Source organism: Diabrotica virgifera, chromosome 5, assembly GCF_917563875.1.
Source record: "Diabrotica virgifera virgifera chromosome 5, PGI_DIABVI_V3a".
In the NCBI taxonomy this organism is placed as follows: domain Eukaryota; kingdom Metazoa; phylum Arthropoda; class Insecta; order Coleoptera; family Chrysomelidae; genus Diabrotica; species Diabrotica virgifera.
The window spans coordinates 38017864-38039882 of record NC_065447.1 but is presented as its reverse complement, the minus strand read 5'-3'; the positions used below and the strand labels follow the sequence as shown (position 1 = coordinate 38039882).

General features: G+C 33.8%; 1 protein-coding gene across 1 annotated transcript; it reads right to left on the bottom strand.

The window, feature by feature from the left end:
- Window positions 1-3351: 3351 nt before the first annotated feature.
- Window positions 3352-7354, bottom strand: LOC126884996 (nematocyst expressed protein 4-like). Its single transcript, XM_050651384.1, has 2 exons — window positions 7177-7354; window positions 3352-4133 (listed from the first exon to the last, which is right to left on the bottom strand). The coding sequence occupies exons 1-2, from the start codon at window positions 7224-7226 to the stop codon at window positions 3515-3517; spliced, it is 669 nt and encodes a 222-aa protein (XP_050507341.1). The 5' UTR covers window positions 7227-7354; the 3' UTR covers window positions 3352-3514.
- Window positions 7355-22019: the final 14665 nt, after the last annotated feature.

Below are 22019 nucleotides of genomic sequence, written 5' to 3'. Positions count from 1 at the left end.
CAAAAGAAGAATGTAGGTATATAATTTATTTAATTCGAAATACATTTTATGTTGTCCTAAAACAGAAAAAAAATGTTTTATTTGATAAACAACTATTGTTTTTCACTTAATTCAATATTAGTTGCCACCCACCAGCCTCTTAGCAATTTTAACATTTAATTTAAGCGAAAAGCAATGTTTATTTTTCAAATTCAAAGCTATTCAAACTCAAGCTACAGATATACAAACTAAACTGATAATTTTTGATAATTTCCCGTCGTCAAGTATATTACGTCAGATGCCCTTGGTTGCTATGAAAAAAATACATTCAGTGACATTAATGACAATTAATGTTTTAAAAATTATAAAAATGATTACTTTCAACCGTCAAATACTTATAATAACTGTGTGTTTAATTGAACTAATTTGTACTTACATAAATAAATTGCAATAAAATTTTGGTTTTGAACAGTTTTATTCATGAAATAATCGCAACAAATCGCACTCGATCTCTAAAATTAATATAGAATTTTTGCCCTCGTGACACTTCGACATAATTTCACTCGCCTTCGGCTCGTGAAATTAAAACTGTCAAAGTATCTCTCGGGAAAAATTCAATAATTTTACAGCTCTTGTGCAATTACTACTGATAATTCGATGAAATAAAATTATTTTGGCATAATATTTAAAAGTCAGATCAGTAGACAATTACAATGGTTTTGAATCGTCGTCAACCTTGTCAAATAATTAATTTGTGTATTTTCACTTATAAACAAAAATTGATTTAACTCTATTTTTTGTGGCTTTTTTCCAAACGTACGGCACTAAAAAAATATTGTTCCTAACTCATGCGTAAAGTGTCTTCACCGCACTCGACTGCTTGCCCGAACTCCGCTATCGCGTCGTTCGGGTCAACGGCAGTCTCGTGCGTAAAAGTATCACTTTCCGCACTAGTTAGGAAAATAACTATTTCCACCTACCTCTACCGAAAGTAAACTTTTCCGGACCTGATTGTGGGGAGCAAAGTTGTACTTTTCATCCCTAGGGAGAATATCTATTTTCTATTACGTAAGTATACATTTTAACGTTTATTTATAAAACAGAATAAAACATTTTTGCAGAATGGTAAAAAACAGTAAATTGTTATTTTGATTTAACAATGTTTACATTAATAATTTGACTTATATTTGACAGTTGACAGTTATATTGTACCTACTTGTTAGTTTTAGTTTTAATAAATTTTGTTGGTTAGTTACATAAATAAATTAAGTAAAAATGGAAAATGACTTGTTATTAATTTGAGGAAGGTGGAAAAAACATATGTATAACATGGGAGTAAAGTGTCTTTTCCTCCCTTGAATGATTTCGGGAAGCGGCCCTATTCTCATTTAAAAAAATCATCGATTGCGTCATCACGCCCAGATGGATGACGTCACTAGTATGATATGTATACCAAAAAAAAAGAATTTAAAAATTAAAATCGACCTATTTCGGGATTTATCTCCAGAGAGGCCCATTCTCCAGAAAATGAATTTATTTCAACTCAAACGTCCTCACTGTATTTGTTTATAAGCCAAAAAATTGTCTATAACTTTTAAACAGTGCTCAGGCCGCTTAGATAATCCGATTTTAATTTCTTAAGCGTATTAGATAGGTAGAGAGCCTCTTTATATGTGAAAAAATTAGCAAACTTCTAAATGGTCTACTTTTTGTTAAAAAATTTGAACTTTTTTAAAAAAATTTAGATTGCAAAATTATTATGCAAAATCTGTCAGGTCGATTTTAATGAACTTTGGTGAAAGATTTAAGTATGTTATAAGGATTTTCTATGCGAATTACGAAGGTTGAAAAACACTGAATAAAAAGAGGCTTATTTTGCCCCCTTATTTTGTATTTATTGCTATTTTACAGAAAGGATGATAATTTAAGATATTTTTAGCTAGTCGTATATCATACAAAATTCAATTATCTTTATTTTATTTCGCTACGACTTTGCTCCAAAATGAATCGTTTTAAAATTATAAGCAAAGAAAATAGAAAAATCAATGTTTTTCGAAATTTTTAAATATTTTAATTTTTTTATTAATGTTCCGAGTATATTTGAGAAGGAGCATAAGTCAATTATTATTATTGAAGTTGTGATCTAACTTTATCTGCAAAAATCCGAATGCCACCTCGCACATCCGCAAATAGACGTTTTTTTACAGATCCGCCCTGGTATATACATATATCATATTTTTTCAATTATTTTATTAAGAGAATTTCATTTTTGTTATTTTTTATAGGTACATATAATACACAACATATTTTAAGCAAACCAAAAACCATTCGCTTCTATATGCCCCGTGTTGGCTTAATCCGTTACTGTTCAAATTTATTTCTTACCTCTTAACCTATCTATCCTGTGGTATTAGAATTAAACAATGGTTTCGAATTCACCTGTATAAAGTTGCGAGTTGGGAGAGTCAGGTAGTAAAAAGTTACGAATTGGCCGGTGTACATTTTGATTTGAAAAAGTTTGTCATTAAGAGTTACGAGTTGGCGGGTGTCCTACGAAATAATTAATTTATGCGTTACTTTATGGACGCACTATATGTACATCCTCCTTCCAGTCTTTCCTGCTTAGTATATTAATTTTGAATATAATATGTACATATTGTTAAAGCTATATCTCCGATATTGATGGCATGCGCTTGTCTTATGATGTACTTATTTTATTTTTGCCTATAAAAAGTGCCAAGGAATAGTATCCTCAGAACAAAACGTTAAAATGCGTTACAGAATGTTTTATTTTTAACTACCTTTAACATGACGCCAACATTTTATTTGCAGGGTAGCTATGACTGAAAAAAAAATAAAATATACTATGCCATATCAGATGACAGATAATTAAAAATGTAAACGAAATCCTTTGATATACTCCCGAACATTTTTCCATAATATATCCATCAAAAGTTTTCTTAATAAAAAAAGGAAACAACCCTATATTAACATGTTTCGTCATTTTTTAATAATCGCCCTGTATCTCGATATTATAGGACTCTGTTGATCATTTGATGGGACAATCATTCGTCTTCTCTTTCCAGTGCTGGCTCCACTAATGAGGATTTGCTATTGCAAATTCGTCTCTATCTTCTGCTTTTTTTTAAACGTCTCTGTGTGTAAGCCGGTCCAGTTGTTGCTTTAACGAAAAAATAAGTAGTGACATCTTAATTACTTGTTTAGATGTCACTCCTTTCCTCCTTTTTCTCCTCTTCTATAGTTTTCGGTATACCCGTTAAATCTCACCAATTTGATATATTCTGTCATCTTGTATACCAACTGTTGAAATTAACAATATATGTAGGTACATAAAGAAAAACGTTTCAACCATTATTTTTTGTTAACCATTATATTTTAGTACATATTCAATAAAATATAAGTCACGATACCTACTTATGCAAACTGAACATTATTCCTAATACCTTACAAAGCGTAGAATGCAGAATTAAACTGGATAACTGGATAGTGGTAAGGGATCTGGACTTGGGTATGTTCATAAGGGACCTGGGCATGGGTATGGTCCTGGTCCTGGGTATGGTCCGTGTGGATATCCATGTCCATGTGGTAATGGTATTGGAAGCTCACAATCATTCCAGTAATTAGGCCAGCAATCAGGCCAGTAATCCCTCCAGTTTTCAGGCCAGTCACAGGGCCAAGCATTGGGATATCCATGTGGTAAATTATCTGGTAGCCAACCATGTGGGAAGTGATTAGGCCAGTCATGTGGTAATCCGTGTGGAAAATCAATAGGCCAGTTATTGGGCAAACCAAGTGGAAAATCGCAAGGCCAATCATCTGGCCAACCACATGGGAAATAACATGGCCATTCATTTGGCCAGGCACCTGGTAGACCATCACATGGTTTAGGAATTGGAAGATGAGGAGGAAGTGGTAGAAGTGGTGGTAATGGACCAGGATTTATGGGGCCATGAGGATATCCAGGATACGGATAGTCACAATCGGGTATTGGATGAGGGTAGTGTGGTGGTGGTATTACCGGAATTTCACATACTGGTTCAGGTATTGGGTAAGGACAGTGTACTGGATACGGTTCACAATCTTCAGGTGGACAATGAGGATCAACAGGATATCCAGGTTGGGGATTTCCATAACTAAAAAATAAAAAAAAGGATAAATATTAAAAAACGAAAATAAATCCAAGAAGATTACAATAAACAGAAATCTTGTATTATAATATATAAACAACTGTACAATCAACTTTGAGTTATAATTCACATGAGAATATAGTAACCAGCAAACAAAAAGTGGATTGGATAGGAGAGAATCTCTTTTAAATTACAAATTCTTCTGAAAACATGTCATGATCAAATATAATACTCGTCGACAGTTCCGTAAGATTGATTAAGTATAAACAATATCAACGATATCAACAACAGTTTAACACTGGTAGTAATGGAGTATTGGGATAGTTCTGTCTTTCCGTTTGAGTTGTTAAAAAGTACTGTTCTTCTTTCTGCCACTCCTAGCGGAGAATGGAAATCATCATGGCCACTGCAACTTTGTTAGCAGCGCGCCTATAAAGTTCAATCGAACTACACCCGAACCATTCACGTAGATTGCGAAGCCACGATATTTTCCCCTTTCCCTTAGTTTTGACCTGCATGATATTTCTTAAAAGCTCGTACTCTTCACCTCCCCCCAATGTGACTCAAGTGTTCCATCTTTCTAGTTTTTATCTTATTTACAATTTCGCATCTTTTGTCTAAAGTTTGGAGTACTTGCGTGTTAGTGACGCAGTCGATCCATGATATTTTGAGAATGCTCCTATAGCACCACGCCTCGAATGCTTCGATGTTTTTTATGGTCGATTTTTTTAGTGTCCAAGCCTCAACTCCATATAACATGGTGGAAAATACATGACACCGCAGCATTCGTATTCGAAACTTAATGTTGTTATCCCGATTACAAAAGAGTTTGCCCATTCTACTAAAGACTGATCTAGCAATTTCTATTTTGCATTTAATCATTTCTGTTTGATCAGTATCATCTGTGATCCAAGCACCTAGATATTAATAACAGGACACACGCTCAATCACTGTATTATCTATTATAAGATTATTTCTGATGTTCTTTGATTTCGCGATTATCATAAATTTAGTTTTTTTCAAATTAATTTTGAAGCCGTAACTCTTACAGTATATATTGAGACTTTGAAAGAAATGTTGTAGTTCTACTAGCGTTCCCGATAGGAGAACCGTATCGTCGACATACGTTATATTGTTGATCGTCTAACCATTTATTATCAGACCAACAAATTCTTTCGTGAGTGTTTGTTGACAGATGGCTTCACTAAACAGATTAAATAAAAGTGGCGATAGGATACATCCCTGTCGGACTCCTCGACGGATTTGAATTTCTTCTGTTAGCCTTCTGTACTGTTAGGTGTTTGTAATAAAAGGGACCAGAAACAAGTGTAACAACACGTTTTTTGATTTCGGGAAATCATTTGGTAAATTACAATCTGACAAGCGATAACTGGCGGGTGACCTTCTCGTATTGTGTATTTATCGTTGTGTATTTTCGCGCAAGGTCATTCGCCAGCGCTTGCTTTTCGGATTGTAAACTACTGCAAAGAGTATGAGATACAATAAAGGCTAATTAGAAACCTGGACTGGCAACAAACAACAAAGTTCAGAAGAATTTCAAAATATACAAGGTATAGAAATTATTTGAATTAAGATATCAAGCATCAGATATGCAGATGATATAATTCTGATGGAGAAGTCAATTATATGGCTTTAAAGGCGATATAATAAATCTTGCCGTAAGATAATTTAGCACGAAAATAAATAGTGGAAAAAGGCAAAATCTAAATGAATAGTGGTATAAAATATAAAGGTGAAATAAATCGTGATAAAACTTTTATCGATCTCAGAAGGTTCCAACTATGCTATAGGGAGTGTAATATGAGCACTCACAATTTCAGCCATGATCAAGAATTATTTGAGGTATTTCAGGAAAATACTGAAAATTCCCTGGGGAGAGTTATAATAAATAGACAGGTTCTTGATCATACAAGGAAAGAAAGGGAGTGACTCCAGTCCATCAAAATGTGCAGAACATCATATCTTTGGCACCTGTTTATATGATAATGGAATGGTTTAAATAATGAACTAATAAAAACCGTAGAGAATAGAATAACAAATGCTGAAGTAATCACCAATATTGATTAATTGAACAAGACACCATAAGAAAAAAAAAAAAAAAAAAAAACAAAATTATAATATCCTTAAAATTTCATTAAATATTTTACAAAGCAATTAGAAAAGGATAAAAAATGATGAAAAAAGGATAAACTCTGTACTATTGAATTTGTCTCTGAAAGGACTATTGATTTCTTCGAATAAATCAATTAAATATAAAATGTATGACTTAAAAAAGGCAACAACATTAAAACTTTCTAAGAACGTATAAAAAACTATATAGGCAACAAAAAAAAATCGACCTATTTTTCTGTTTTTTTTTTTTTCAAATTCCGTGAAGAATAAAACTATGAATTTTATGCGTTACTTTTGAGACGTACAATATATTTTGTAAGTACCTCACTCGTTGTTTTATTCTAGGAAACGCCAGAACTGTAACGCTCTAGGCAAATCAGTTCAGGATGTATTGTTTTGAGATAATCCATAAATTTTTTTTCCTCTGATGCTGGCCTTGGTTTAGAACTAGAACCTTTAGCCACGTAATTGTATATCTTATCACTAACTCAGGTGTAATGTGTAGTGTGTGTTGAGTAAGTGTCTTGTTACTTTGCAAAGTCGACGTCATTGTCTTTGCAAACAGACGCTAATTGTAGAATTGTATCATAAAGAATATAACAAAGTATAATAATAAAGTTGATCGAGCAAATGAGAGAAAGGCTCCTCGGATATAGCTTTAATGGTTTAAAATGCCAAACTGTCACAAAGAAAACATGGAAGAACTAGATGTAAGAAGAATTTTTGAATAAATTTGTTATTAATTTTTTTTATTATTTTATTAGCAGGCGAAGATAGAAAATTGAAGATAGATATAAGTGAGAGAAAAGGTTTAGGTGAAATATTTTATTTGAAAAAATCAATGCGCTACTTAAAAAGTTTTACTTTTTTTAATATATATCCAAATTAAAGGTATATAATATATCTATTGCCTTACCTGAGTTTTAGAGCAAGCAACGTTGCAAGAATATGCAACGCCCGGACCATTGTGACTGTGTTAGCGAGACAAACTTGCCCACAATGCTGGATGATGCTACTCTTCTTCCTTTTAAACAAATTTTTTAAACGATTATTACAAAAATCCGTGCTAAAATCCTTTTTTCTAGTCACGTATGATTTTGCTAAACCCAATTAATATAATAGTTGCCAGCTATAGGTGTTAAATCGCAAAAAAATATTTCCCTTATCAATAAAATACCACATCTACATACTTCTTTTGGTTTATATCTATATGTTTGCTCTTTAGGCCTTGGAGTTGACTGAGATAGTAAAGTAATTATTTAAAGTCCAAATAATTATCAGAATATAGTTTTTTACAAAACAATTACTCAACGCGGATTCTTAAAAAAAAATAAAAAGTAACAGGAACCGGACTTCTGGACCGGAGTTCTTCTTCTTAGGGTGCCTGTCCGTTCTAAGCGTTGGCGATCATTCTGGTTATGATGACTTTGTTGGTTGCTATACGGAATAGTTGTCTTAAGGTCTTTCTATACCATGCTCTGAGATAAGCTTCTTCTTCTTCTTGACTGGCTTTAAAACTCGGGGTGAGTCTTCGCCGCATCCACTATGGCCCTCTATCGTCTGCGATCTTGCGCTTCGATTTGCCATTGTTGTACCCCAATCCTAGATAGATCGGTTTCAACATCATCCTTCCATCTTTTTCTGGGACGGCCCACTGATCTTCTACCGTCTGGTCTCTCGAAGAACACTGTCTTTAGCCCTCTGTCTTCCTCTGATCTTACTACATGACCTGCCCATCTTATCCGATTAGCTTTTATATGTCTGACGATGTTTTCAGTACCATATAGAGTCACCAATTCAGCATTGCGGCGCCTTCTCCACTCTCCTGTCAATTCATCTCTTTGAGGACCAAATATCATTCTGAGGACTTTCCTTTCAAATATCAGCAATTTATTTATTTCTCGCTGATGTAGAGTCCATGTTTCACTCCCATATGTAACAACTGGGCGAATAATTGACATGTACAGTCTTAATTTAAATTGTCTTTTCAGCAGATTAAATCTTAATAATGATGATAGGGAGTATAATGCTCTATTTCCCGCAGCTATTCTTGCTGAGACCTCTTTTTCTATGTGATTGTCCTCTGTGATTACTGCTCCCAGATATTTAAACTCTTTTACTACTTCAAAGTTGTGGTCATTAATAGTTACGTTCTGCCTAACTCTTGGTCTTGGATTTTTGGTCACCAGCATATATTTCGTCTTCTCTTCATTTATTCGAAGGCCCAGGTTACCTGTTTCCTCCTCGAGCTGTGAAAACACCTCTCTTACGTCTCTTGAAGAATGAGCGACTGCATCTAGATCAACGGCAAAGGCCAACAATAATTTTGATCCTCGATTTGCGAATCCCCCTGTTAGTTCAGACAATATTTTACTTATTGCGTATTCTAAAGCCAAATTGAATAGCAATGGCGATAAAGGGTCTCCTTATCTAAGCCCTGATGTTATACTAAATGGCATCGATGTTCTGTTTTCTATCTTTACCTGTGCATATGAGTCTGCCACGCACATTTGAGTCAGCTGCACTAATTTTCTTGGTATTCCCATTTCTAGCATTGCTAGCCATAGTCTGCTTCTTTTTATCGAGTCATATGCTTGCTGGAAATCTACGAAGATTTGGTGTACATCTCGGTTGAATTCCCAGTTTTTTTCTAGTATTTGTCGGATGGTAAATATTTGATCTATTGTTGACCTTCCACTTCGAATAATCCAAATAATCTACATATTTTCCGAAAATAATCTCATACGCAGATACGCCAATACACTGCAAACGCCTATGTTCGATTGTTACATCTTTTCACGCCTATACACAGTAACGTGCCTAGCCCCACAGGGGCCCCGTGTCAATGTTTGTGGCGGGGCCCTTTTACAAAAACTACAGAAAGTTGTCAGAAAGATGTCTCGAATTGCAGTAAATTTTGCATGTAAATCCAACCCAGCTTGGAAACAACTAGTTATTTCAGAAATCTTCAGAGTATCTACAAATTTTTTTCGGCTTCTCCTTAAAGGTGTAATTTATTGAAAGAAAGCGGCAAATGTTGTGTAAAAAGATTAATTGAAACTAGATGGTCCGCCCGATTTGACGCTGGAAATGCATTATTTGAAAACTATGGATCCATCAAATATGTTTTTTCCAGTTAAGCAATAATAGAGATAAAAAATCAGCAGTTAAAAATGAAGCCAAGGCACTGTACAATAAAATGGATACCTTTGAGACAGCTCTAGTGACACTGATTTGGGCAAGAATTTTGGAACGAGAAAATGCAACAAGCAAAACGTTAGAAACTATGGGCTTAAACGTAGAACGTGTAGACTAGAATTAATGGCATTTTTTTTAGCTTTGTTGGAGACGTAAGAAATAAGTTCTGCGAAATTGAACAAGAAGCGAAAACTTTCTTTTGCGAAGGCGAGGATATTTCAAAAATGGGTTTTTGGAAGAAGCAGGTGAAAGTCAAATCATTTTAAAGGTGTAAGAGAGATTCAGAATTGAGGCATTTAATGTTATATGCAACAATATTACTCAAAATCTTTTAAAGAGAATTGAATGCTACAAGGATGTAGCATCAGATTTTAGATGTTCTTTTACGCTAGATAAAGAAGAAGTCAAGACGTCAATTAATACTTTGTGCGAGAAATATAAAAAATATGTTGATGAAACCAAAGAGAACTTACATAATGAAATTACCCGTTTTGTAACGTTATGCCAGAATTTAAATAATGGTTATTTATGTATTAAGAGCGAAAAGTGATACATTATTGCTTGAGAGTAAGAGTTACTCGAAAGCAATAATGTCACTTTGCACTTGTAGTACATGCAACATTTTTTCTACAATCACTTAATAAAATGAAACTATTTTTAACCCTTATCCGGGCAAGGTGGTTCCAACGGGCCCAAGACGCCAATTCTTTTATCATAAACTGACAACAAATTTTTTATTGAATTTTATGCATCACTGAATTTGTTTAGAAATATGTTTCCTTCAACATAGTTATGAGCTATTCAAATTATTCATTACCATTTTTGAAATTATTGCGTCGAAAAAATTTTGTCACTTAAAGGGGCAACACGGGCCCGTCGGACCCTATTTGTATTTATACCTAAAGCCTAAATCTTTATTATTGAAGTTAATCTGGCAGTCAGGTAAAGTTTTTGTGGATCATCTAAACGACTTTTATGATTCCGGAAATCCAATAATAAAGTATAAACGTGTAACAAACAATGTAAACGTCTCTTTAATGTGAACATCAAAGATATGCTTATAATAGGTGTTATATCTATTCTAAATGAATTTTGAAAATAATAATGAGTTAAGGGTATACCTGGCGGTCAATTTAATGTTTCCACCCCCCTTTTTGGTTTTTTTGCTTTTTATTGATTTCAGTATCTAGCTTTGTATGTATGTACGTGAATAAATATTATATGTGAGCATATGTACGTAATCTTATTATATTTGGAATATTGTAGCCAACAGTAAGTTAGTATCTATCGTGGCTGAACGGATCAAGTAATCCAAAGCCAATAAGGAAAGAAAAAAAAACTAATAATCATTGTTGAAATGCAATAATATTGTTAGGTAGGTACCTATACACATTTTAAAATAAATAATGCATCTGCTATCAGTCGTTTTATATCGATGTTAGTGTCGACAACTAAGCTCCTAAAATTATATTGAATTACAGTGAAAGTAGATAGTGTGAACAAAATGTCCCGAAAACCATTATCAGCTGCAGAACTGCAAAATATTGCTAATAATCTATGGGATTCCGATGATGAAGAATCTCCTGAAGTAGGTGGCATTGAAAGTGACTCTGAAATTGAAGATCATCTTTCGGAAGCAAATGAAGAGAACGATCAGCAAGTAGTATTGAGTGATAATGAAGAAGAATGTGTAGCTACAAGTTCCCAGATTTCAGAGTGTCTAATTTTTGAAACTAAGGATGGAATTAACTGGAAAATTCAACCACAACCGACAGGATGTTTGCGATCATACGACATAATAAAAAGCAAAGTGCACAAAGTAATGTTAGCTCCTGGTCAAAGTGAAGATGATCCTGTTGATTCCTTTGGTTTGTTTGTGGACGAAAACATTGTGAACGAAATAGAGAAGTGTACAAATCAAGAAGCCGAAAAAGCCCTGGGAATAGAGAACTGGAAATATTGCGACTCTACAGAGCTATATGCCTTTATTGGACTACTACTAATTGCAGGGCACATGAGTGCCAAAATCCATAATGTAGATACACTTTGGAGTAAGTTTTATGGACCTACTATATTTAAAGCTACCATGGGGTTAAAACGATTCAATAATTTGCTAAGATTTGTTCGATTTGACGAAAAGGACACTCCAAAGAAATAAGACAGAGAAGGTCAAGATCGGTCAAATCAAAGAAAACGAGTGGCAAGAATACTATAAAAAATTGCTAACCGAAAGTCGCCCCCAATTCAAAGAAGTAGACAGAGAAGGAATAGAAATCTATACACATGACGAAATCGAATTAAACCTAGCTGAGGTGAAAAGAACGATCAAAACACTAAAGAACAAAAAAGCAGAAGGCCCCGGCGGAATACCAAATGAATTGATAAAGAACGGATCGGAAAAGCTATTCCGCATGATACACAAAATGTTTGAGAGAACACTGAATGGAGAAGACTTACCGGCAGAATGGACTCAGGCATATATGACATCAATATATAAGAAAGGCAATAGAAAAAACTGCGAAAACTATCGAGGAATCAGCATAATATCATCTACAGGCAGACTATGGAAAGACCATAAAAGAAAAATTAGAAATATATTGTTGTAGAATTGTTTTTTGGAAAAATTCAGAAAATAAATTTATATCATAGACCACGAGATCATAGATTTTATTCACCCTGAATATGACTAAAAATTGTATAGAGTCGAATTTAGTTAATAAACAGTGCTTTTTCGGGGAAGGTGAAATCGTTAATGTGGTTTTCGTTAATGGGTTTTTTTTAAAGGATTTACAGACAATGGTTTCGAAAATATTGGAAAGTGCGTCAATAGGATTTTTGTAAATAATTCGTAGAAGATTTAAAAGGTAAACAAATTTTATTGATAAAAATAAAAATAAAAATGTATACCATTTTTATTTAGTCAGTTGCGGTGCGAAACCAAAACTGTCTTAATTTTTACTCAGATCAGAGAGTGCAGCCAGCACTCTTATCGACGATTTCACCTCTTTTTAGACATTCATCAGAGACTGCATGTTGAGTGCTGGCTGCACTCTCTGATCTGAGTAAAAATTAAGACAGTTTTGGTTTCGCACCGCAACTGAATGAATAAAAATTGTATACATTTTTATTTTTATTAGTATTACTCCTATAGAGTAACTAGGTCCATTTTCCGCCGGAACTTTACCACGCTGCAGACGGGGGTTGTGAATTGCATAGTGTAGAATTCCTTCCCCTTAGTCTTCACTGCAGCATCCATGTGCTTGCATATTGTAGAAGCGTTGGAGGTTGTCACCAGGAAATGGGCCAATAAAGTTTTTCAATTAAAAATCTTTTAAAAATATTTAATTTACAAATATTTTTATTAGGTCGAAAAACTTAGTCTTTTATTTAGCAGATGCCGCTAGGCACCTACTACCATCTCGTCAGTTGCGGTGGGAGATGGATTTGTCGAAGATTTTTACCTGGGCCAGAGAAAAGCAGCCTATGCAGTCTCTGGTGAACCTCTAAAAAGAGGTGAAATCGTCGATAAGAGTGCTGGCTGCACTCTCTGATCTGAGTAAAAATTAAGACAGTTTTGGTTTCGCACCGCAACTGAATGAATAAAAATGGTATACATTTTTATTTTTATTAGTATAACTCCTATAGAGTAACTAGGTCCATTTTCCGCTGGAACTTTACCACGCTGCAGACGGGGGTTGTGAATTGCATAGTGTAGAATTCCTTCCCCTTAGTCTTCACTGCAGCATCCATGTGCTTGCATATTGTAGAATCCTTGGAGGTTGTCACCAGGAAATGGGCCAATAAAGTTTTTCAATTAAAAATCTTTTAAAAATATTTAATTTACAAATATTTTTATTAGGTTGAAAAACTTAGTCTTTTATTTAGCAGATGCCGCTAGGCACCTACTACCATCTCGTCAGTTGCGGTGGGAGATGGATGTGTCGAAGATTTTTACCTGGGCCAGAGAAAAGCAGCCTATGCAGTCTCTGATGAACCTCTAAAAAGAGGTGAAATCGTCGATAAGAGTGCTGGCTGCACTCTCTGATCTGAGTAAAAATTAAGACAGTTTTGGTTTCGCACCGCAACTGAATGAATAAAAATGATCTACATTTTTATCTTTATTAGTATTACTCCTATAGAGTAACTAGGTCCATTTTCCGCTGGAACTTTACCACGCTGCAGACGGGGGTTGTGAATTGCATAGTGTAGAATTCCTTCCCCTTAGTCTTCACTGCAGCATCCATGTGCTTGCATATTGTAGAAGCCTTGGAGGTTGTCACCAGGAAATGGGCCAATAAAGTTTTTCAATTAAAAATCTTTTAAAAATATTTAATTTACAAATATTTTTATTAGGTTGAAAAACTTAGTCTTTTAAATTTTATTGAGTTTAAAATGTAAGGCCTTTTGTTTAGTTCTACGATAGTGAAGTGTGAAAACGATACAATTTCAATCGAAACGATAGTAATTTGATGTCTCTTAGACTTTTAACAAAATGGAAAGTTTGATACAAACTAAGTTGGTTTCTTAAGAAAGGAAAGTATGAATGTTTTGGGTAGAGAAAGATCGATGGAAGGGATGAGAATGTGGAGTCTGAATTTGAGAGAGAAAAGATAGTCACTGTGTGATTATTATCGGGAGAGAGCAGTCCAGTTTTTGAAAAGTGAGAAGTCAGTGTAAAGTGGTGAAATCGGCCTTTGCGAGCAGAATCAAGTTGAAATGAAATTGTTGACCGGTTGAGAAGTAAAATTTTCCTGTGTCCGAGGGAGATTCTTTGTTCTGTCTAGAACGAGTAGCTGATTAGTATCTATTTGCACAAGATATCGAGCAAGGAGAAACTGAGGAGAATACGAGCGAGTCCTGGTTTTGTTTGTTTTTGAAGCAGTTTGGACGAGAGGGACTTTGTCGCAACATCCAAAGAGTACGTGAGGAAGAATCAAGGACGACGCAATCTGGGAGAAGAAGGAGTGAAGGAACAAAAAGGTTAGTCAAATCATTTGTTGAAACTGAGAGAGTTTGTTTTTATCCACACCATATATGCTAATTTTTTGTATGGAATAGTTCTATTACTCAGTGAGTCATTCCAACTTTAAGTAATCAGAAAGACTAAGTATTCACTCTAATGGCATATAAAACAACATAGTGCTATTCTACATCCCACCAGAATGAAAAAAATGGGAACCTTCTCTGGTTACACCTCCGAGGCTTCTACAATTTGCAAGCCATACGGATGCTGAGACTAAGGAAGATGAGGGAATCCTAGAATTTACAATTCACGTCCCATCTGCTCAGCGTGGTAAAGTTCCAACGAGCATCATCTCCCTCATCTTCCTTAGTCTCAGCATCCGTATGGCTTGCAAATTGTAGAAGCCTCGGAGGTGTAACCAGAGAAGGTTCCCATTATTTTCATTCTGGTGGGATCTAGAATAGCATTATGTTGTTTTATATGCCATTAGAGTGAACTTAATCTTTTTGCTAGCAGTTGCCGCTAGGGCATCTATGCCATTTCGTTCGTTGCAATCCGGGACTGCATGCTGGGGTTTGTTTTGGTTGGATCAGAGAGAGCAGCATATGTGCCTCCTGATGAGAGACTAATAAGTTTCGAAACGGGTAGAGGTGCTTGCTGCACTCTCTGATTGGACTAGAATATGGTTCGGCTGTATTTTCGTTTTGCAACGAAATTGAAAATGGTTATTCATTTTTGATTTAAGTAATCAATTCAAAAGGAAAAATTAAATGTTATTAAATTTAGTATGAATAAGTATATGAATTTTTTTTTAAATAATTTTTTTCTGTTAAAACAAGGAGACATCAGAGTTAAAACTTGATTTAAGTAAGAAATTGTTGCAACACATTTAGATTTTATATTAGCATTTTTGTTTAAATCTTATTTACACGGCATATTGAATAAATTAGTAATAGATTACATTTATATGATATTGAATGTGTTTAATTTCCCTGTCTTATCCTGGAAGAGGTAAGCCACTAGAGATACTGGAAGCCAGGAGTTAAAGGTATTGCATCGAATAAAAAATTAGCCCTGAGAATAAAGTTTATTAGAAAATTTAATTTGAATTTGGTTTGGTTTACATAGGCAGCAATTAAATTAGTTGATTGATTAATTAAATTAAGAATTGGCCAATCAATCTAATATAAGTTATAACGTAGAGCATAACAACATAGCGTCCCAACTGATGGTGCATTAGAGAGTATTTCTTGTTGCAACTTTGAAAGGGAAGACAGAGGAAAGCAGGTGATTGAAAATGTATTTATTGAGTGGTCAAAATTTATATATTTGAATTACGACATATAAATTTCCTTGAGGTACAGTTTCTAATAATTTATTTTATTTATTTCATATTTTCATTTGATGATTTTTTGGAATATTTGACAATTATTACATTGGGTAAGAGATAATGTTCGTGTCTACAATAGATAGGGTGTTTTAAAATTTCCTATTTGGCGGGGATAGTATTTCTTGAAAAGAAATGTATGGGACAAGAAAAGAAAGCAGAGAAAAAAAAAACAAGGAGGACAATTGGAAAAAGAAGAATATTCGGACAAAGAAGGACATTTAGAACAAGAAGACATTTTAGATACAACAATCATGGCAACAGGAAAAAAGGAAATATGAGAATTAGAAAAAATATTACAACTTATGCAAATACAATCAGAAAAAAGCGATAAAAATCAGGAAGAATCAAAACAAGCCATGAAAGAAACATCGGAAAAAATGGATGAAACAAAAAGATTCATGGAAGAAACACAACAAAAATGCAAGAAAATCAGAAGGAAACAAAACAAGCAATAGAAGAAAACAACAAGAAAATAGAGGAACGCATAGGAAAATATGAAAAGGAAATAAAAGGATGTTTGACAACTATGAAAGACGAGATAGAACAACAAGAAATGAGAATTAAAGATCATATGAAAGGACAAGAAATGAGGATGAAAGATCACATGAAAGAACAAGAAATGAAAATTCAAAATAAAATGAAGGTTTTAACAAATTGCCAGAAAAAGGAACTAGAAAATTTGGAAAACAAGTTGGAAAACGCTATTCAAGTAGACATAGAAGAAGTGGAAAAAAGAATCAAAAAAATGGAAAAACAAGTCACCGAAAACAAGACTCAACAAAAATTTCGGAGACAGAAGAGAAATGGTTATACATAGTACATATGACGTGAAAATACGGACTGGCGGGGATGTAAGATGATTGCACCCAGTGCCCTTCATAAATAGCCTAAAAAAAAAGTACAACACATCGGAAATTTTGACGCAGCTAAAGAAACGATCAGAAACCATCTTAAGAATGAGGCAGGTCTGTGGCTTGACAGCAAATAAGAATAATTTGACAGTTAGCAACAGTTTAAACAAAAAATTTCAAATTATTTCTGGGGAAAAGCCCAACAATTGGAAATCATCAAGGAATTACAAAATGGGAAATACAATGATAGGATGGGTATCTCAGAAAAAACATACGCATTACAAATATACAATAATGCTATACATTTACAGTATAATTATTCGTTAGAACAATTAGTCGAACTGATTGCAAGACATTTCGAAGAAACGCTAGAAGACCATATCACGTTGCAAAATTACAAAGAGATAGATAGTTTGTGCCAATTCCTACAAATAAGAGATTCGCGTCTAAGAGAAAGAAAGTCAAGAAGATCGCAAGAAGATTACAGACACCAAGAAACACAGGATTACAGAGATAGAAGACAAAATTATAGGAGGGACTATACAAGACGATATTTTAATCCCAGGAGGGAAAACGAAAATAGAGACAACGGAAGAGGAAATTATGAACAAAGAAATAGGCTAAGGAATGAGGACAGAAATCGAGAAAACCAGAATAGAAACACCACACACACAAATCAAGAAAACAGAAATAATGGTAGGCAAAATGAACAGGGATATCGAGAAAACCGAAACAGATCCGACAGGCCAAGAGAAAATAGAAGAGGGATAAATAATACACATACAGAAGAATATGACGAAGAGAGACACTACGACGAAAATATAAACAATGAGGAGCAACCGGCGTCTTTTCACGAAGGCGCTCACTAGAAACAAAAAACCAAACAGAAATTTTTTGTCACCCGAAGGAATTTATTAATTTACAAAATACCTAGGGTGAACTTAGTGGGTGCAAATAAACGATCATTGGCAACGATAAATGAAGGCATACGAATAAAGGTACGATTGAGTAAGAGATTTTATGCACTACAATGTGTAATAATGCCAAATATGTCGCATGACATGATCGTCGGTGTTGACGAATTGACAGAAAAACATGTAGTAATTGATTTCAAAAATAAAAAAGATGAAACTCTCAGAAAAAGAAGAAGTGAGATTAATAGACGAAAATAATAAATTTGAAACAGTGGTATTTGAAGAAGAGGGAGGTGACAACGAGAATACAGAATACACGATAAACATGTGTAAAGAACTTTAGGAAAAAGAAAGAGAAATTATCTGCGGGGAAGGAAAAGAAAAGGAGATGCGGTTGATTTTATGGGACTGAAAATTTAGTAAATGAAGAAAATAGAGTGGCAAAAAAGTATGAACATTCAATCGAGGTGAAAAACTTGGAAAACTTTCGATCGAAAACATATCCGATTCCATATAAGTATCGAAAACAGGTGAAAAAAGAGAAAAATAAAATGTTGGAAGATCAAATCATCGAGAGATGTGACTCACCTTATATCAATCTAATCGTGATAGTAAAGAAAAGCAGTGGAGAATTGAGGCTATGCTTGGATGCCCGATATATCAACCAACACACTGTATCACAATATGAATCACCTTTAAACATCGAGGCCATTTTTGGAAGAATTACGGGTTCACACATATTTTCTAAAATTGATTTAAAGCATAGTTTTTGGTTGGTACCTTTAGCTGAAAAATGTAGAAATTACACAGCATTTTCCATCAATGGTATTGTGTACCGGTTTAAGGTAGTACCTTTTGGATTGCAAAGTGCGCGTTCAGCATTGGTAAGAGCGCTACACACCATCCTAAACCGCCATGAAGATTTCATAGTCCACTACATAGATGATTTACTGATTTTTTCACAAGAGAAACAGAGTCATTTAGAACATATAAAGTAATTCTGGAAGAATTGGATACAGCCGGATTGAAATTGAACATCGAAAAATGTCAATTTTCCCAAAGGAAGTGATATATTTGGGTTTAAAATTGGACACGAAAGGAGTTAGTTTAGCCGAAGACAGAGTCAAGATTATTGATAAATACCCAAGACCAACAAATCTGAAAATTTTGAGGAGTTTTCTCGGTAAGATCAACTATTTAAGTCAAAAAGATATATCTTTAATAAAATTACTAAAGGAAGGGATAAAATGGAACTGGAAAGAGGAACAGGAGAAGGCTTTTCAAATTCTAAAAGAAGAATTTTCAAAAGGAACGGAAATAAATCATCCCATGTATAATCTACCATTTATACTTCGTCCATCCAAAAGTTTGCAGGAGTATTATCGCAAATACAAAACGAACAAGAAGTGCCAATATATTTTATCTCCCGGGTGACAAAAACACATGAACGCAAATATAGTGTGACAGAACTAGATATACAAAGAATGGGATGGAAATAAACCTAATGAAAACTGAATACCTAACAACGGATAATACAGAAATAAAACAACTGGAAATAGACGAAGGTAAACAAATCAGAGAAACAGGTAAATACAAGTATTTAGGTTGTATAATATCAAACAAAGGAACAACTGAGGAAGATATAAAAAATAGAGTAGGACAAAAAAAGAGACTGCATACGAAAATTGAACCCGATACTATGGAATAAAAACATCAGCATAAAAACAAAAAGAAGGATATATAATACCATGCCAAGGGGTATCCTCACTTATGGGTGTGAAAATTGGACTATAAATAAGAAAACCAAAAATAAAATAAGAGCGACGGAGATGGAATTCCTAAGGAGAAGCTGCAGAGTAACAAGGAGAGATAGAATAAATAACATAGAGATTAAGGGATGGATAGGAGTGAACTCAGACATAATAGACTACATCGAACAGAAGAGATTAACCTGGTACGGACATGTCAGAAGAACAGACCAAAATCGGTGGATAAACCGAATAACAGAGTGGAGCCCGATAGGAAAAAGAAAGAGAGGCAAACCCCGAAGATCCTTCAGAAAAGAAGTAGACGGAACAATGGAGAGAAGAAATCTACAGGAAGGGGACTGGCAAGACAGAAAGAGCTGGAGAGAACGGTTGAGTGAAGAAATACAGTGTTAACTGTGGAAATCCTTAATATATATAATAAGTCCATTTAACAGCAATAGTCGTAATGTAATTGTGATAACCATAGTTTTACTTAGGCTGTTATTTGTCAAGTAGACAGTATTTAACCAGTTATTTAAATTTAATACCCTAATAGTCCATTCTTTCACGGTTTTTGCTCTAAATTTTAAAGAACCGCTTGGATTGACATGAAATTTGGCATACGCATAGCTTACATGTCAAAGAAAAGAAGTGATATTGTACCGATGTGTGCTTTTCCCCTAGGGGTGACTTTCACCCCCTCTTGGGGGTGAAAAAGTATATGTCCAAAATAAGTCCGGAAATGGATAAACTGACTAATTTTAAGTAACTTTTGTTCTATAGAGCTTTTTTGCCAAGTCACTTTTCGAGATATTTGCGAGTGAATATGTTCAATTTTCAACAAAATAACTACATTTTTAGACGGTTTTTCGCAAATAATTCAAAAATTAAGTACGTTACCGAAAAAAAAAACGTTCTTAGCAAAAATATAGCATGTAAAAAACTAAAAAACATGGTGTACGCGTTAGGTCTCTGGACCTCGTAGGACCAGAGTTATAGACAATGAAAAATAGATTCACATTCACCAAATTTCAAAGAGAATATTTTGAAGTGAAATATCCAAAAAATTAAGCAATTTTTGGGGAAAAGACATTATAACTTTTTTAAAGTGTTTAAAAAAAGCTTTATTTTTGTTTTTATAAAAAGTTTCTAGCATTAAATTTAAGCAACTTACGCTCAACACAAATTTGGTCCCTTTTGTTTTGGCAAAAAAAAGTTGGGAAGACTACCCCCTAATTAGCAACTTAAATGAAATTAATCGTTACCGCTCCACATATTATTTTACATACGTTCTGTTAATATGATCTTTAAGTTTCATCGATTCAAAGTGCTTATTTAAAAAAAAATTGGTTTTAACGTAAAATTTTCAAAAATTTTAATTTTGAAAAATATGTTTTTTTTCAAAATAACTTAAAAATTGTTAGAGATACCAAAAATCTCGGGAAACAAAAAAAGTCAGAATTGCTTTTCTGAATACCATGTATTTTTTTGTTTTTCTGTTAGACAAAAATTGATTAAGATTTGGTGTTTTTAAATTTGCATACATTTGTGATCAGCGACTCGTTCAACCCCTTTTAACTACAGGCCTGTCAAAAATAAGGACTTTGAACCGACGAAGCTTACAGATCCTATAAACAATACATACACGAGTCAAGAAACTTGTGAAGTCGTAACGATTAAGTTCATTTGAGACACTAATTAGGGGGTGATTTTCCCGATTTTTTTACAGAAAAGAGGGAACAACTTTATTTTGAGCGTAACTTGTTTACTTTTGATGCTAGAATTTTTTTTTTGTAAAATAAAAATGAAGCTTTTTTAAACACTTTAAAAAAAGTTGTAATGAGTTTTGCCCGAAATATGATTCATTTTTAGTTATTTCACGTTAAAGTATTCCATTTGGAATTTGACGAATATGAACCAATTTTTAATTAGCTATAACTCTGCTTCTACTAGGTACAGAGAGGTGGTATTTACACCATTTTTTTAAATTTTTTACAGGTTATATTTTTGATACAAATGTTTTTTCGACAAAATACTTACTATTTGAGTTATTTGCGAAAAACCGTCTAAAAGCGTGGTTATTTTGTTGAAAAAATGAACATATTCACTGGCAAATCACTCGAAAAGTATTGACTTAGTGAAAAAAATCTATAGAACAAAAGTTACTTAAAATTAGTCAGTTTATCCATTTCCGGACTTACTTTGGACGAATATTTTTTCACCATCTAGAGGGGGTGAAAACCACCCCCGGGGCAAAAGCACATATCGGCATAATATCACTTTTTTTGGTTGACTTGTTAGCTATGTGTACAACAAATTTCATGTCAATCCAAGCGATTCTTTAAAATGTAGAGGTTTTGCAATATTTTACCGTTAAAGAACGGACTATAAGGTGTTATTTTGAAAAATAACGCCCTGCTGTTCATATTTAACTGACTTTGAAATCATGCCATAATTTGTCAAATAATTTGACATAAATTAATATTAGTACAATAAACCCAAGAAAATTGAAGATATCCAAATTATTTTTGCATTAAGTAGACACAAGACATCAAAAAATACATTTCCGCTTAATAAGGATAGTAATTCAAAATATTTTGATATATCTACGTTTTGTCCAATGGACAACATAGATTATAATGTTGAGTAATGAGTCCAAAAGATACATAGATAATTTTTAAATTTTTTAGGCATC